The 16317-nt window shown below is 54.0% G+C and overlaps 6 protein-coding genes across 6 annotated transcripts; 4 read left to right on the forward strand and 2 right to left on the reverse strand.

Annotated features, from left to right (window-relative positions):
• Positions 1–670: 670 nt before the first annotated feature.
• Positions 671–2015, reverse strand: T310_1402 (8-amino-7-oxononanoate synthase; the record flags this gene model as incomplete). Its single annotated transcript, XM_013475726.1, has 3 exons — positions 671–1009; positions 1063–1205; positions 1256–2015. 3 exons carry the CDS (start codon positions 2013–2015, stop codon positions 671–673), a joined length of 1242 nt encoding a protein of 413 aa, XP_013331180.1.
• A 452-nt stretch (positions 2016–2467) lies between these two features.
• T310_1403 (Onanonoxo-7-onima-8-eninoihtemlysoneda) lies at positions 2468–7049 on the forward strand (the record flags this gene model as incomplete). Its single annotated transcript, XM_013475727.1, has 10 exons — positions 2468–2649; positions 2697–2784; positions 2845–4172; positions 4234–4790; positions 4842–4891; positions 5090–5116; positions 5271–5322; positions 5419–5522; positions 5685–6008; positions 6066–7049. 10 exons carry the CDS (start codon positions 2468–2470, stop codon positions 7047–7049), a joined length of 3696 nt encoding a protein of 1231 aa, XP_013331181.1.
• Positions 7050–7564: 515 nt separating this feature from the next.
• Positions 7565–9273, forward strand: T310_1404 (Fructosyl amino acid oxidase; the record flags this gene model as incomplete). The annotated part of the gene is made up of 4 exons (XM_013475728.1): positions 7565–8326; positions 8431–8896; positions 9042–9082; positions 9145–9273. The coding sequence occupies 4 exons, from the start codon at positions 7565–7567 to the stop codon at positions 9271–9273; spliced, it is 1398 nt and encodes a 465-aa protein (XP_013331182.1).
• A 1020-nt stretch (positions 9274–10293) lies between these two features.
• Positions 10294–11565, reverse strand: T310_1405 (uncharacterized protein; the record flags this gene model as incomplete). The annotated part of the gene is made up of 6 exons (XM_013475729.1): positions 10294–10500; positions 10570–10665; positions 10716–11068; positions 11247–11283; positions 11332–11351; positions 11400–11565. The coding sequence occupies 6 exons, from the start codon at positions 11563–11565 to the stop codon at positions 10294–10296; spliced, it is 879 nt and encodes a 292-aa protein (XP_013331183.1).
• A 1152-nt stretch (positions 11566–12717) lies between these two features.
• Positions 12718–14630, forward strand: T310_1406 (Benzoate 4-monooxygenase cytochrome P450; the record flags this gene model as incomplete). The annotated part of the gene is made up of 5 exons (XM_013475730.1): positions 12718–13123; positions 13175–13348; positions 13408–13751; positions 13965–14254; positions 14288–14630. The coding sequence occupies 5 exons, from the start codon at positions 12718–12720 to the stop codon at positions 14628–14630; spliced, it is 1557 nt and encodes a 518-aa protein (XP_013331184.1).
• A 543-nt stretch (positions 14631–15173) lies between these two features.
• Positions 15174–16315, forward strand: T310_1407 (uncharacterized protein; the record flags this gene model as incomplete). The annotated part of the gene is made up of 3 exons (XM_013475731.1): positions 15174–15183; positions 15249–15377; positions 15438–16315. Coding segments are annotated over 3 exons (1017 nt in total), but the record flags the coding sequence as incomplete, so codon positions are not given.
• Between the last annotated feature and the right edge of the window lie 2 nt (positions 16316–16317).

A 16317-nucleotide genomic window follows, 5' to 3' on the forward strand; every position in this document is an offset into this window, starting at 1 on the left:
TCTCATCTCATTCATCTATCTCTATCTCATCACGTACAGTACGTCATCTGCCTTGGTCTCTTCCCTTCCATCAATCGAAAAGTATGTACATACAGTACCATGCCGAACTGAACAGTAAGCACTCACTCATCATGCCTGATGTTAACTTAAACCCTATGCTCAAAATAGACTTTTTTTACGTTAAAAAAAGGGGGGGGGGGGGGGGACAGAAAAAAAAAAGAAAAAAACAAGACAAGAAAAGAAAAATAAGTGTGATTGCCGGATGCTGATTGCTGCAGAATAGAATCTTGAATTCCGGACCGATAATAACAATTAGATAGTAATAGGTAAAGAAAGAAAAAGACCTCGGTATTGCTATCAGCTAGTATGTACATACACGTATCCGATGATGATTAGATAGGAGATAGGTCTGTACAGTTTCTTGTGCTACCTGGTATGTATGCATGTATATACCTGCAGGTATACAGGCAGAGCAGTCTTCTTGGCTGTACATTTGAAAATCGAGATCGAATTGTTGATAACGATTCTGAAGCATCTGAAGAAGAAAGGTGGAAAGATAAAAAGAATCACATTTACATCATTCGTCACTCATACTACATACGTATATAAGAGTATACATAATATAACGAACAAATATGCATACATAAATGACAAGCTAGATCCGTCGTAATCACAATTTCGACTTATTCAACCCAGCACTCTGCTTCTGCCTCGCCCACTGCCTAATCGCATCCACCAACTCGTCAATCTCAGCTTGCGTGTTGCCCGCATGCAGACACACGCGCACCCGCTCCCTCCCCCGCGGCACCGTGGGGGCCATGATGGCGCGCACGACGAGTCCGCGGCGCTGGCAGTGGCTGGCCAGGTCGCGCGGAGACGGCGTGCGCAGCGAGAAGATGGGCGAGTGGTCGTGGTGGTCGACCTGGAGGAGCGAGGGGTCGATTGCAGCTTGCAGCTCGTCGCAGCGCGTGCGGAGGTAGGCGATCAGAGATTGGAGATTTTCTCGGAGCTGTCTTGCATCAGTAGCTGCTTGGAAAAAAAAAATCTATAAAGGATACATACAGAGTCCGTTTTCCCCTCCTGCATCAATTCGTAGGACGTGCGAACGGCCACGAGCGACGGATATGCCATCGCCGTCGTGTAGATGAGGGTGCGGGCGTAGTTGATCAGATATTCCCGAGTCAGCGGACAACACAGGACAATGGCTGAATCAGTCAGTATCTGCCAAACGGTCAAGTGGAGATAATGTTCAGACCTCCGTGACTAGCCAGAGCCTTTCCAAACGTGTGCGTCCTGATAAAAACCTGCTTCTGAACCCCCAATTCCTGCACGATGCCTGCCCCCCGCGGCCCAAAGACGCCCGTCGCATGGGCCTCGTCCACAATCAGATAGCCGTTCCCGCGAGGAAGAAGGCTGTGAATAACGTCAAGGATCTCCCGCAGCGGAGCCGTATCGCCGTCCATGCTGTAGAGCGATTCCACGGCGACGAAGACATTGCGTTTGGCGTCCGCAATCAACGGGTCCTCCGCCATCTGCGATGCGAGAACCTCTCTCAATGCTGCCGCCGAGTTGTGCCGGAACGACACCCGCTTGCCTGCCCGCGACAGCCGCATGCCCTCGTGCACGCTGGCGTGGATCATCTCGTCGTAGACAATCACATCGCCGGGCTGCGGGACGCAGGAGAAGACGCCGACGTTGGCGTCGAAGCCCGAGTTGAACAGCAGGCCGCAGGGGGCATCGTGGAAGGCGGCGATGAAGCGCTCGAGCTCCTCCGCATACGCCGAATTGCCGTCGAGAAGCCGCGAGCCGCCGGAGGCGAGCGGCTGATTGTCTGTCGTTCTCGAATTGAGAGCCTGGAGATACCGCGTCCGCAGCAGCGGCGACGTCGACAGCGACAAGAAGTCGTTGGACGAGAAATCGACGGCGCCCGGAGGAGGCAGCGTCAGCCTGCGGCGCGAGGACTTGGCCTCTCTCTTCTCCAGGGCCTGGTGGAAGGATTCGAGCAGCGAGGGCATTTCGGCGATGCCAGAGCCAGAGCCATCGCCCTATCCATTGCGGGAAAAGCCCGCGCCATAGCTTTTATCTTATTCTTGAAGGATCGATCGAAGCTGCAGCCGAGGACCGACCGGTCTCGGCTGTCAGAAGCAGATCTGTGGGGAGAGGAGAATAGCGATGAATCATGCTGGATCAGCGTTGGGCTGTCTCCACAGGCTGCGTCTGCTGCTTCTCTGCCAGGGGCGCCAGACTAATGAAAAAAAAGGTTGGGAACAGCCCGGTGGGCCTGCCAGTGCAGACAGCAGAAGAAGAGGCCTGCAGACAAATCAGCGAGGCGTGAAGCTATATTAATGGGCTTGGTTCCGATGGATCCGCGCGCGGACCGGATCTGGGCAGCCTCACTGAGTCGATACATGCATAGAAGGACGGCACAGGCAGTCGACGAGGTTGGAATCTCTCGATTACACACACAATGCCTCCAGGCGCTGCGCTGTGGCGTTCTCTGCGCGCACACCAGGTGTACGGCGCCAACACCGACGTCGGCAAGACGATTGCATCGACGGTGCTGTGCCGCGCGCTCGATCGCCGCGACAGGCACCGCGTGGGCTTTCTGAAGCCGGTGGCCACGGGGCCGCTGGACGAAGCGGACGACAGGTGGGAAGAAGAGAAGAGTTGCGGAGAAATTTATTAACGCAAGACAGACACATCGAGCGCTTTGCCCCCGGCGTGCGCACGCAATGCCTGTTCCGCTTCGGCGAGCCCGTCAGCCCGCACATGGCCGCCCAGCAGGTATGCAGTGTAACATAGCCCATTATTCCAGCCCATTATTCGATTACTGACACTCTGCAGGCGCCTCCCGACGACGAGGTCCGCAGCGCCGTGCACCGCACGCTGGCCAGCTGGGCGGCCGCCGGCCTGCGGCACGCCCTGGTCGAGACGGCCGGCGGCGTGCACTCGCCCGGCCCTAATGGCAATTCGCAGGCTGATCTGTACAGGCCGCTGCGGCTGCCAGTTGTACTCGTGGCTGATGCGCGTCTGGGGGGCATTTCGGCCTCGATCGCGGCGTTCGAGTCGCTACTGGTCCGCGGCTATGACGTGCACTCGGTGCTGCTCTTCCAAGACGACTACTACCGCAACCACGAGTATCTGCAGGCCTTCTTCCAGAAGCGCCAGATCCCCCTGCTGGCCTTCCCCCGGCCGCCGGCGAGGCCCGCCGTGGCCGACGCGAGCGCCCGGGCCCGCGACGAGGAGGCCATGTTTGCGTACTACGACGACGTTGCACGGAGATCCGATGTCGAGGGCCTCGTGGAGACGCTGGCGACCAAGTCCGCCGAGCGCCTCGAGCAGCTGGAGTCGATGGCGCGCCGGGCCCACGAGGCCATCTGGTATCCGTTCACGCAGCATCAGGGCATGGAGGCCAAGGACATTACGGTCATCGAGTCGGCGCACGACGACTACTTCCAGACCTTCCGGGCCGACGCGGGCCCTGAGGACAGCCTGCTGCAGTCCACCTTCGATGGCTCGGCCTCGTGGTGGACGCAGGGGCTGGGCCATGGCAATCCGGATCTCTCGCTGACGGCCGCATACGCCGCCGGACGGTATGGCCATGTCATGTTCGCGGGTGCCGTGCACGAGCCGGCCCTGGCGCTGGCCGAGCTGCTGATTTCCAGCCTGGGGAACCCCCGGCTGCGCAAGGTGTTTTACAGCGACAACGGCAGCACGGGCATGGAGGTGGCCGTCAAGATGGGCCTGCGCGCGGCGTGCTCGCGCTACGGCTGGGACGCCAGCAGGGACGAGATCAAGATCCTGGGGCTGAAGGGCAGCTACCACGGCGACACGATCGGCGTGATGGACTGCTCCGAGCCGTCGACCTACAACAAGAAAGTGGAATGGTATCGCGGCCGGGGCTTCTGGTTCGACTTTCCGCAGGTGAAGATGGTCCAAGGAATCTGGCGCGTCGAGGTGCCAGACTCTCTCAGAGAAGAGCTGGGCCCGGATCTGGAATTCTCGTCGCTCGACGCCATCTTTGACCTGGACGAGAGACAGGCGTCTGACGCGGCCCGGTGGTATCGAGCGTATATCAAGCGGACGCTGCAGGAGCTCGTCCAGAAGGGCTACAAGTTTGGAGCGCTCATCATGGAGCCGGTCATCCTGGGGGCGGGAGGAATGCTCTTTGCGTGAGTCAATTGGACGTGGAGTACTACTAATTACGCTGCTAACTGAACGAACGCAATACAGAGATCCCCTCTTCCAGCAATCCCTAGCCCTGGTCGTGAGAGAAAACCCGCAGCTGTTCGGCGACGCTCCTGCTCCATCATCGCCAACCTCCTGGTCCGGCCTGCCCGTCATCTGCGACGAGGTGTTTACGGGCCTGTACCGACTGGGCCGACGCACGTCGTCGTCGTTCCTCGGCCTTGATCCGGACATTTCGGTGCACGCCAAGCTGCTGACGGGCGGGCTGGTGCCGCTGTGCACGACGCTGGCGAGCAACGAGATCTTCGCAGCCTTCTCGAGCCCGGAGAAGAGCGACGCGCTGCTGCACGGGCACAGCTACACGGCGCACGCGGTGGGGTGCAAGGTGGCGGAGACGTCGCTGCGGACGATGATGGAGATGGAGAGGGACGGGTTCTGGGATGCGTGTAGGAAGGACTGGTCAGCCAGCCAGGGCAGCAACGGCATCTGGAGCAGCTGGTCGCAGGATCTCGTCCGCGAGCTGTCTTTCGCTCCGTCGGTAGAGGGCGTCTTTGCGCTTGGCTCGGTGCTCAGCATTACACTGCGCGATCAGACGGGTGGAGGTGCGTTCTACCAGATGAAATGACACTATTATCGCTAACCAATTCTTACAGGCTACACATCGACGGCAGCGAAAGGACTGCAGCAGAAGCTGTCCGAGGGAGTACGAGAAAGCGGTTTGAACGTGCATTCGCGCGTCCTCGGCAATGTCCTCTACCTGATGGCCAGCGTCACGTCGCGGCCAGAGTCGCTGCGGGAGATTGAGGGCTTGTTGAGGAGTGCATTGGCTGGCTGATCGATATTCGTATATACTCGTATATATTCAGTGATACGACTTTTATTGACTTGTCATTATGTTCAGCTTCTCTCATGTGGATATGAATCTCACGTATGTATATACAAAAGTCCAATATTACACTCCAATAGGATTCTTGCGTCACAAATCATTGATTCACCGGTAGACTTATCGGACTCGGCTTATCGACCTCGGTAAAGCACGGTGCCTGATGAATAATTAACTCGCACTAGAGTTTGATCGCCAGTGCACGGAACTCCGCTGCCAGCCTGCCGCTCACCGGGATCATTTAACTATGGGTCAGTGAGGGGTTCGAGATGATTCATTGACCAGTTTATAGAGAATAAGAATGCGAGTAGTTATAATAATTGTTGTATAGACTGAATTCTCTCTAGACTTGATTGAATTGTATTTCTATGCCTCCGGTCGTGTTCGGAGTTCCGGTTCGGAAGTTTCGAAACAGAACCAGAAATCTATCTCCTCGGACAGCGACAACCCTGTGAGTGTGGAGGCGTGCGTAATTCGCAAAGACAGCCACCATTCACCGTATTCATATTAGGCAGGACTCTTAGCCCACGTTGGGGTCAACAACCGAGCGAGCATTTGTGTGGCTCCGGCTTTCTTTGATCGCCGGAATTCCCCACCGCTGGCTCAGCGATAGTCCCCGCGGTCCGGAGATCCGTCATACACCACGCCAGCATCTGGGATTTCTTTTCTTTCAATTGACGAGACTTGGTCTCGTCCTCAATCACTTCAACTGCTGTACACCATGGCGCTACCGCTCACCTCCGTCGCCCGCTCCGTGCTAAGGAGATGCTACGGCACCGTCCAGGCCTCGACAGCGACAGCGTCAGCGCCCTGGACGTCGAGAATCCCGCCGGTCTTGCAAGATGCCACCGCTGCCCGGGCACCGCGCACCAACTGGACGCGCGAGGAGATCCAGCAGATCTACGATACGCCGCTGAGCGAGCTGACGCATGCGGCGGTGCGTGACTATAACGTATATCTCTGGGATTGAGAGTCAGATACTGATTGATTCCAGGCCACCGTCCACCGCCGCTTCCATGACCCCGCCGCCATCCAGATGTGCACGCTGATGAACATCAAGACCGGCGGCTGCAGCGAGGACTGCTCGTACTGCGCCCAGTCATCACGCTACAACACCGGCCTCAAACCCACCAAGCTCTCCCCCGTCGACGAGGTGCTCGCCGCCGCGCGCATTGCCAAGCAGAACGGCAGCACGCGCTTCTGCATGGGCGCCGCCTGGCGCGATATGCGCGGGCGCAAGACGAGCCTGCGCAACATCAAGGAGATGGTGGCCGGCGTGCGCGCCATGGGCATGGAGGTGTGCGTGACGCTGGGCATGATCGACGACGCGCAGGCGAAAGAGCTCAAAGACGCCGGTCTGACGGCGTACAACCACAACCTCGACACGTCGCGCGAGTTCTACCCGTCCATCATCACGTCGCGGACGTACGACGAGCGGCTGCAGACGCTGCGCCATGTGCGTGATGCCGGCATCAACGTCTGCTCCGGCGGCATCGTCGGCCTGGGCGAGGCTGATTCTGACCGCGTCGGCCTCCTGCACACCGTCGCCACGCTGCCTCAGCATCCCGAGTCGTTCCCCGTCAACGCCCTCGTCCCTATCAAGGGCACGCCCCTCGGCGACCGCAAGATGATCCCCTTCGACCGGCTGCTGCGCATGATCGCCACCGCGCGCATCGTGCTGCCTGCGACGATTGTGCGGCTGGCTGCCGGCCGCGTCAATCTGACGGAGGAGCAGCAGGTGGCCTGCTTCATGGCCGGTGCCAATGCCGTCTTCACGGGCGAGAAGATGCTGACGACGGATTGCAATGGCTGGGACCAGGACCATGCCATGTTCCAGCGCTGGGGGTTCTATCCGATGAAGAGTTTCGAGAGGCCTGTTGTCCAGGCTGAGACAGAGACAGCAGGAGCATCAGCAGGGGCATCAGCAGGAACAGAGCCAGCATCAACAGGAGCAGAAGCTGCTGCTGCTGCTAGTTGAGCTGCATTAAGTATATACCTTGGTCTTTATGACATGACGAGTGAGATGATAGAACGGTTATGTTGTGTCTACGAACTTGATCAATGCTATCAAATCTATTCAATTTATTCAATTCTCTCTCAAAGACCACATCGATACCAACACACGTACAGTACATACAGTACATCAAGTAGTAAGAAACTAGACTGCTGTATCTATTCTATTCTACTCCAGTAATGTTGATGTAGCGTACTGTACGTCAGCTTCCCCGCATTATAGTACAGTACGATGCTTATCTCCGATAACTACAATCCAATCATAGACTCTACGTCTGCCCTTGTCTGTTGACAGGACTAAATTAAATTCTCTGTTGGTGATTATCCTTGTCAGTAATATAAATAAATACATGTACAGCACATGTACGAGGAGTAGGTATCTATGTTATCACGTGTTGACTTGTCTAACTGACATCAGATAACAACATCATCAAGCTATCTCCAATCCACTCTATTCTACCTATCATCAAAGGAATAAACATGGACACTGACATCCTCATCATCGGCGCCGGCATCTTCGGCCTCAGTAGGGCTTACCACCTCGCGCAACGCTTCTCAAACGCATCCAAAGGCACAAACACAAATAAGGATGCCTGCAAAGTGACCATCCTCGACCGCGCACCCTCCCCCCCTCTCCCCCCCGCCGCCTCGACAGACATCAACAAGATCGTGCGCGCCGACTACTCGTCTCCTTTGTACATGGCGCTGGCGCACGAGGCGATGGACGCGTGGGCTGGAGGGAACCCCTTATTCCAAGACGCGGATGTCTACCACCAGACGGGGTGGGTGGTGATGGACGAGAAAGGCAGTGATCTCGCAGCGCGGATTCGTGCAAACTTCGGGAATAGTAACCGCGAGGACGTATCAGTCGACCTGAGCGAGGACGATGTCCGCACGAGCTGGAACGGACTCCTCAGCCAGGCGGAGCTGAGTGACTACGGCTCCTTCTACGCCAATCCATCTGCCGGATGGGCGGATGCGGCGCGGGCAGTCGAGCTGATGGCCGCGGAGGCGATGAAGCGAGGTAGCGTGCGGTACGAGGTCGGCGAGGTGGAGCGCATTATCCTTACTCCAGAGAGAAATGCAGTGCAGGGCATGCAGACGAAAGACGGCAGGGTGTACACAGCCCGCAAAGTCCTCCTGGCCACGGGGGCGTGGACGAGTCTGTTGATGACGGGTCTGGAAGACGAGCTGGGGCTGGAGGACGACGACCGCGTCGAGAACCAGATCACGGCTGCAGGGGTGTGTGTTGCGCATGTTCGTCTGGCGCCGGACGAGACGGCGCTGTACGGGGAGCTGCCCGTGCTGATATATGGGGAGAAAGGTACCATCCTCTACTTACACAGCTGTCCTACGAGGTAGTAGCTAACTTAACTGCCGCAGGAGAAGTGCTACCCCCGACAAAAGACGGCATCTGCAAATTCACCAACGCGCGCTCATTCAAAAACACCATCGTCACATCGACAGGGCATCGCATCTCCGTGCCGTCAGAGAACCAGAGTGAAATCCCCCCGAAACTGGCCCAAGAAACCATCACCTCCATCCGGGAGCGTCTCCCACAGGTCCTCGAAGCCAGAAAAAGTGCTGACGACATCCGTCTCTGCTGGGACGCCATCTCTCCCGACCAGAACCCGCTGATTACAAGGCATCCGGATCCGCGACTGTCGAACCTGTATCTCGCCGTGGGTGGGTCGTTCCACTGCTGGAAGTTCCTGCCCACGATTGGGCGGTATGTCGTGAATGTGTTGGAGGGGAGAAGTAATGGGGAGGAGAGGGATAGGGCGTGGAGGTGGAAGGCAGTCGTCGGTGGGAGTAAGCAGAGGGGGGTGCATGAGAAGGTGGTTCCGAGGAGGGAGTTGAGGGATTTGGAGTGATTTGAGGATGAGAATGGAGATAGTCCTACGACTAGATACCTATTTCTTGTACGGAGTACTCTAGAAAAGACGAATAAAAACAGCTCAGAGAAGAACTAAAACAGGAAAAAGAAATGAATTAACAGTAAGGAATATATTCCCACTGGAACAAGAGTACGGCATATTATATGAATATCAGCTTACTAGACATCTAGACTTGCTGTCTTCCATGTCCTCACTCATGTATTGTCTATACCATTACTATCCGCACTCTCTAACAAAGAGCTAGAGCTAGTTCTGTTAGGAACAAGTTTTTACGAAGCTGTCCAAACATAAAAGAGATAGTAGCCAGCGGACCAGAACATTATATTAGATAACTTATTGCTGCTAAGGACTTTTCCTGTCCGCTTGTATAGATTATGGTTATAATAAATAGGTAGGTAGTATTAGGACATGATAATACTAGAGGATATTCTGTTCTCGTTTCGTACGATAAATACTGGAAGAGATTTTTCGCTAGATTCAAGTGTAGCTCTGTCATCAATTTCTACTTTCTTTGTGCTGTACTTTTTAAACAAACTTGATACTATTAGTTTACTATGGCTGACCAGCGTTGTAATTTTTTTTTTAAAAAAAAAAACAAGACTGTATACTCAATTCAAATCTAAGTTCAGGGCAAGGAAAGATGCGGAAAATAATCATTATATCTCTGCACATTATATCTGTGTACAGTACTTCAGCAGGTAATTATCTCAGGATGAGAGAGTTGTACATACAAATACAAAAGACATAGTATAGTATAGATAGTGCTAATAGACACATTTTCATTCCTTATTTTTATATATTCCCAGCGAGGATACCTGCATTCTGCGAGTTACGCAAATATTAAGAAGGATAATTTTCTCAATTGTGACGAAAATTGAAATAAAAAAAAGGATCGCCTTTTATTAATCTTCCTACCAATATAGGACAGGTTAGGAGTCAAGAAAGAAAAAAAAGGAATTTAGTAAAAAGTTTAAAAGCGCAGTATTGGGTAGAGATGCAAAATGATAAGAATTTATGATTTCCATTTTCACAGGACAGTGTTGAGATTGATAGGATAGTAAGAAAAGATTGACGTATTTTCGACCGGAAGACAGGTCGAAACACTATGATAATACATCATACCAGTAAAGTTATGAATGACATTTGACAGCTGAAGAGACCCATATCAGGTCTATCGGAGATATGCAGGTCATCATGATGTAGCTAGAGAATGCCGCGGCATTCTTTGGCCGAGTTTGCTCATGCTACACCATCCGATGATACTCCCTCGTCAAGCCATCCGACTCAATGATATTCTCCGTACTCTCGCCATCAGCATGTTTGCCAGCATTGCTGCGACTGCGGTCCCTGCTCGACAGCGGAAACGACCCATCGCCCCTCCTCGACGACGATGGGTAGAGGTCCGATTCCTCGCCGTTCTGGCGCGAGGACGGGATCAGGATGGGGAAGACGTGGCGCACGAACGGCTTGAGGACGGCTAGGCAGTTGCAGATGATGCCGAAGTTCATTTCGATTGCACTAGTCAGGTAAGTATGTACGTACATACATTACAGTAAATATCTAGGTGTATGTGTTGGGGCGACTTACGACCACACGCAAACCGTGGCTTCGTACCAGGTAAAGTCGTACTTGTGCAGGATGTTCATGACATATGTGATGCGGATGATACTTGTAATCACCACCCTAGAGATTGTCAGTGGCGACTTATATTAAAACTGACAAGTTCAACTCACGCAGATCCTAACATGAAAATCAGCGCCACACCAATCTTCTGCAGAATCGGCAATTGCAGCGACCACAGCAGCGGAATTGGCAGCATCAGCATCAGGATATCCGTGGCAATGTTCAGGATCGCCTGCCACAGCGCCAGATTGTTGATGCAGGGCGTGTTCTCGGTGTTGACGGGACTGCAGCCCCCTGCGACGGCGAGGGTGGTTGCGAGGGTGTATCCGGTGACGATGAAAATGATGATGTAGACGCAGATGCGGAAATTGCGTGCGGGACTGAGTCGGTGGTAGAGCAGCAGAATGGAGAATTTGGTCATCATCGGTACCCAGCAGTAGGTCACGGCGATGGGGACGAGAAGCTGATAGACGATATTAGCCAAACGCACCCTATTCAGGAACACCCTATTAAGGATAGGCTACCTTCAAGTACACCGGAATAGCGCTGGCCGGCACATTATACAAATGTCGTCCGAAACCGTAGTTCATCGCTGGCAGGTCAGCTATGAATACAACAGACTGGGGAGCTAATAGTCATACCCTCCACGCAGAGCGCAAAAAACGCAATCGAGAACACCTGTCTGAATTAGATAGAGCAGACGTGAGATGGCAAGGAATGTCTTACTGCAGAGCTCACGACGGCCCCTGGAACGGTTAGCAGGTCTCGATAGAAAGAAGAAAGGACATACGTACAGTCATCCCATCCATAGCTATGGACAATTGCCCCTCGTGTATACAGGCGCAGCGCGAGAAGCACGATTGCGATGGCGAGCGTGACGGAGTACACCACGATGAACTTTTGCTGCACCGTCGTCCGAGTGAGAGAAAAGTCTGGAACGACGCCTGGCGGCGGCGGCATGGCGCCGACGCTTGCTGTTGAACTCATGGCACAACCACATAGGATGAGCTTCAGAGATGTAGAAAGACGGCCAGCCAGTTAGTCAGTTGTGAAGCTCTCATCGTACGCGTCGAGGCGGCAGAGGCGACATATGAAGGCGTCTGTCTCTAGCATCTACTTCTCGTACTACTTTCTACCAATTTCCGGTCCTTGGGACTGGTACATCCAAGCTAGATCCATATCGAGCATGACTCTGCAGCTGTCTTGTCTCTGGAACAGCCGTCATTTGGCCTGACAGGGATTGCGAGCGACGGCTTTTGCTCAGCCCGTGTCAGGGGGCCAAATTTGGAAATACCAAGCCAGATGACAGGTCGCCGGTGCGATTATATTCTGCTTGTCGCCAATCAAATGTAGGGCCAGTGGGTCTACGGTAGGACTGTCTTATTGTCTTGTAGGATCTGGCCCGTGTTGGCATGTTGATGTTGGCATGTTGCAGACTTTAACATGCAATTATTTAGACAGACTGTTTTGTGTTTTGACGAAATACGCAGTATCTCTGGTCTTCACATCTCTGTCTACAATCGATTTCGTCTGCCTCCAGACCTCCTACTGCTGTCGACTTCCAACAGGAATGCAAATGCAACCTAGCCCCCACGACGGAACTGCTCTCAGGAATCAACGAGTTTAGCAGCTGTCAAATCTAGCGCCGTCGCCATCCCGTCCGAGCGATGGAACTCGTCAGGCATCGGAAGGATTGAGACCCATGCTTTACTCTGTACTAACTGCTCTACTAACGTCTTAGGGCTTCGCGCACAGACTACTACTGGCCGTTTTGCATTCGTGATTGGCGAGGCTGCTGCACCGTGCAGAATCCAATGCAGCGGAAACGGTTCCCCGGAGCAAGCTTATTCTCTGCCGCTGTCAAGTGTTGGCTTGAGCTCGACTAGCCAAATGCTGTCTAGAATTCTGCATCAGATACGGAGTACAGAGGACGGTGGACCAGGGGCTAATTTAATATGACTGCAGAGTATTATTATTATTATTATTATTATTATTATTATTATCAGCTAGCGAGAACGAATGCATTCTCCCGACTGAAACAGCCGACTTCTCTCCTCCCCAACCAACATCATGGTCAAGCTGAAGCAGATACATGTTTAGTTGCTCTGCACCATGCTCACAATCCAACTGCTGGCGACAGTTAGCATCACAGCAGTTCTCCTCCATCATGTCTTCTTCAAACGCGTCGAAGTCGACCGGCGTCCCGTGTCCCTGGCAGCCATCTTTGTAGCAGCGTATTTCGCCACGGCTGCTGCGCTCTGGCGTGTGCGCGACGACGACGAAGGACTCGTCTGCGTGCTTGCATGCGCTGGGCTGATCTGGTCATGCTTCGTTGTCTCGCTATGGACGAGCATGCTGGTTTACCGCGCTTTCTTCCATCCTCTGCACAAGTTCCCTGGTCCGTTTGGGGCAAAGCTCAGCAAGCTGTGGACGCTGAGGAAGGTCGTCCAGTCCAAGCTGAGATGGTACCAAGTGCTGGATGAGCTCCACGAGAAATACGGCGATTATGTGAGGACAGGTAAGCCAGTGTCCTCGTTCGTGAGATGTTATGACGGACTGACAATACCAGGCCCCAGGGAACTGGTAATCTTTGATTCAGCCGCCATCACGCCCATCCTGGGCTTTGCTTCCGTGACGAAAAAAGGGCCATTCTACGACTCGATGGAGACTTCCGTGAACACGACCCGGGACAGGGAGTTTCACCGCAAGAGGCGCAAGATCTGGGACAATGCGTTCAAACAATGTAAGACCCGAGATCCCCTCTCCCCGAATCATCGCCTGTCTTATTTCTCTCGCTGCAAGCACTCGCGGATTACGGCCCTCGTATCGAGGGGTTTACAGACGACCTTCTCGTCCGGATTGGCAAGAATCTCGGCAAACCCATCGTGGTCAATGAGATCTGCATCCACTACAGCTACGACGTGATGAGCGCCCTGGCGTTTGGGAATCCGATGGGCTTCATCAAGGGCGACTCGAACGAGATTGCAAATTCGATCCTGTCGAATATCCAGAGGGGTGTCGATGCCATTGGCCTGTTGCTCCATGTGCCGTGGTTGATGACGACGTTGACGACGTTTTCGTGGGCGATCGGGCCCATGCGTCAGTGGAATCTGTACTCGCAGGAGCTGGTGATGCTGAGGAAGGCAGTACGTACGACATTGTATGTTATGGGATGTTTATTAACAATGCAGATGAAAAACCCGAAACCGGATCTTTTCGGCCACCTCCTCGCCAACACAGAAGATACAGCGGCAGGGCGAACTCTGCTGAATTCCGAGGCTCGTCTAATAGTCGGAGCTGGGAGGTATAAACCCAGCAGTATGATATATATGTGTGTTTCTCCCTGCTAACGACCGCAGCGACACAACCGCCACAGCCCTAACATTCCTCTTCATCCACCTCGCCCTATACCCAGAATGGCTGCAAAGACTGCGCGAGGAAATCGACCCCTTGCTCGCGACGTCGTCCAGCTTCGACTGCACGCGCTCGTACCCCGTGCTCGACGCCCTCATCAACGAGTGTATGCGGCTGCACCCGTCTGTGTTTTTCGGCTCGCAGCGAGAAACGCCTCCGGAGGGGATGACGATTGGCGAGGTATACATCCCCGGGAATACGATTGTGTCGATACCGTCGTATCAGATTGGGAGGGGTGTGTCATTAACCATAAAAAATAAAAAAAAAGAGAGAGAGAAATTACTGATATGTATGTTTCAGATGAACGCAATTTCGTCCGTGCAAAAGAATTCCTCCCCGAACGATGGCTCTCGAAGCCAGAACTGATTCTTAATCGCCACGCGCATATGCCCTTCCTGACGGGGCCCTACAGCTGTGCAGGCAGGAATCTTGCTATGATGGAGCTGAGGTCTGTGATTGCGAGGACGGTGCATGCGTTCGATATTGCTTTCCCTGATGGAACAGCGTTTGATCCTGAGGAATACTTCAGTCGTGTCAAGGACCATTTTGTGGCTGGGGCGCCGGCGCAGGAGCTTCTTTTTACGAGGAGGAGTGATAGGATGGCTGATTGAGAAGTACTTCGTACTGGGTGTATATAGCGGTATGTAACAAGCTGAGGTGTATACTTGTACTGCCTATATCAAGTCTGCTGTAGGTACTGTATGTACTGTACAGTAGACTACGTAGTATCTCTACCTAATGCTGTGCATAAATGTACCTATTCACCAACCCCACCTATACCTAGCTAAGCTAAGCTACCATTCTCCAATCCAGAGTAGTACTAGTTAGCTTTTAACGTCTCACCGCATCCTACCAAGTCGTACCAACAAGGGGAGATCGCATCGTGATTGGCTCCCGCCGAGGAGACGTTGGAGAATGCCGAGGATAACGCAGACGTGGGATAGATGGAATTGGGGATCTACTAGCTGTCTTCACTACTGACTGCTGTCTTACTCTTCACTGACTGCTGACTGACTGAAGATTACATATGTATGAAGGTCGTCACTGCATGTACGGTATGTGCATGTGCATTGGCAGATAGTGTTCCTAGCTAGATACATTATATCGGCCTTCATTGGTCTGTCTCTATTTGACAAATATTCTTACGTCCCACCATGGATCTAGGTACGAAGGAATCAGAATCAGACTCAGAATTCATAACTGATGATTACTGACAACTGACAACTCAGGAACCGCTGCCGCCGTCGCAGCCGGAGCGGCCACCGCAGCCGCCTATCTCGACGCCAAATTCCATCTGTCCAAGGACCTAGTGACGCTGCTGAACCTGCGGCGGGGGGCGAAGCGGTATGCTGAGGCTGGTACGCATACATACCGCTGTATGATGGAGATGTAGTTGCAAGCTGACATTATTTTTGTAGAGAAGCAAGGCCGCATCAACCCCTGGTTCTTCTTCGAGAACGCCGCGCGCAGAAATCCCGACACCGTCTGCATCTGGTCGCGCGAAAAGTGCTACTCGTATCGCGATGCCTATGTCCGCGCTGCTCAGTACGGGCACTACTTCCTCTCCCTCGGTGTCCAGCCCGGTCAGCTTGTTGCTTTCTATCTGATGAACAGCCCTGAGTTCCTCCTCGCTTGGCTCGGCCTGATGAGCATTGGCTGTGCGCCTGCTGCTATCAATTACAATCTCGCTGGCGATGCGCTTGTTCACTGTCTGAAGATCAGCAGCGTGTCGTTCGTTCTGGCTGATGAAGACCCCGACTGTCGCCAGCGCATCGAGGACAGTCGGGCGGCCATCGAGGAGCAGCTGGGCATGAAGATCATCCTGCTGGATTCCGCGCTGCAGGCCCATCTCGATACCTTCCCGACGTCTCCCCCAGACGAGAAATACCGGTTGAATGTCCCCGGCGAATTCCCTGCCATCCTGCTCTACACCTCCGGCACGACCGGCATGCCGAAAGGCTGCCCGTTCACCATGGCGCGGCTCTTCCAGACCGTCTTCGTGAGCAGAGGCGGCCCGCTCGACGGAAACCCGGACGAAGACCGCTGGTACAACTGCATGCCTTTGTACCACGGCACGGGCGGCATGCTGACGATTGTCTGCTTGCTGACCGGCATCCCTGTCGCCATCGGCCGCAGGTTCAGCGTCCGCACTTTCTGGTCTGACATCCGCGACTCCCAGGCTACCTGGTTCGTCTACGTCGGCGAGACGGTGCGCTACCTGCTCAACGCGCCGCCGTCGCCGCTTGACCGCGACCACCGCGTGCGCGGCATCCGGGGCAACGGGCTGCGGCCGGACGT

This window comes from Rasamsonia emersonii (genome assembly GCF_000968595.1).
Source record: "Rasamsonia emersonii CBS 393.64 chromosome Unknown ctg1118621759989, whole genome shotgun sequence".
NCBI lineage: Eukaryota > Fungi > Ascomycota > Eurotiomycetes > Eurotiales > Trichocomaceae > Rasamsonia > Rasamsonia emersonii.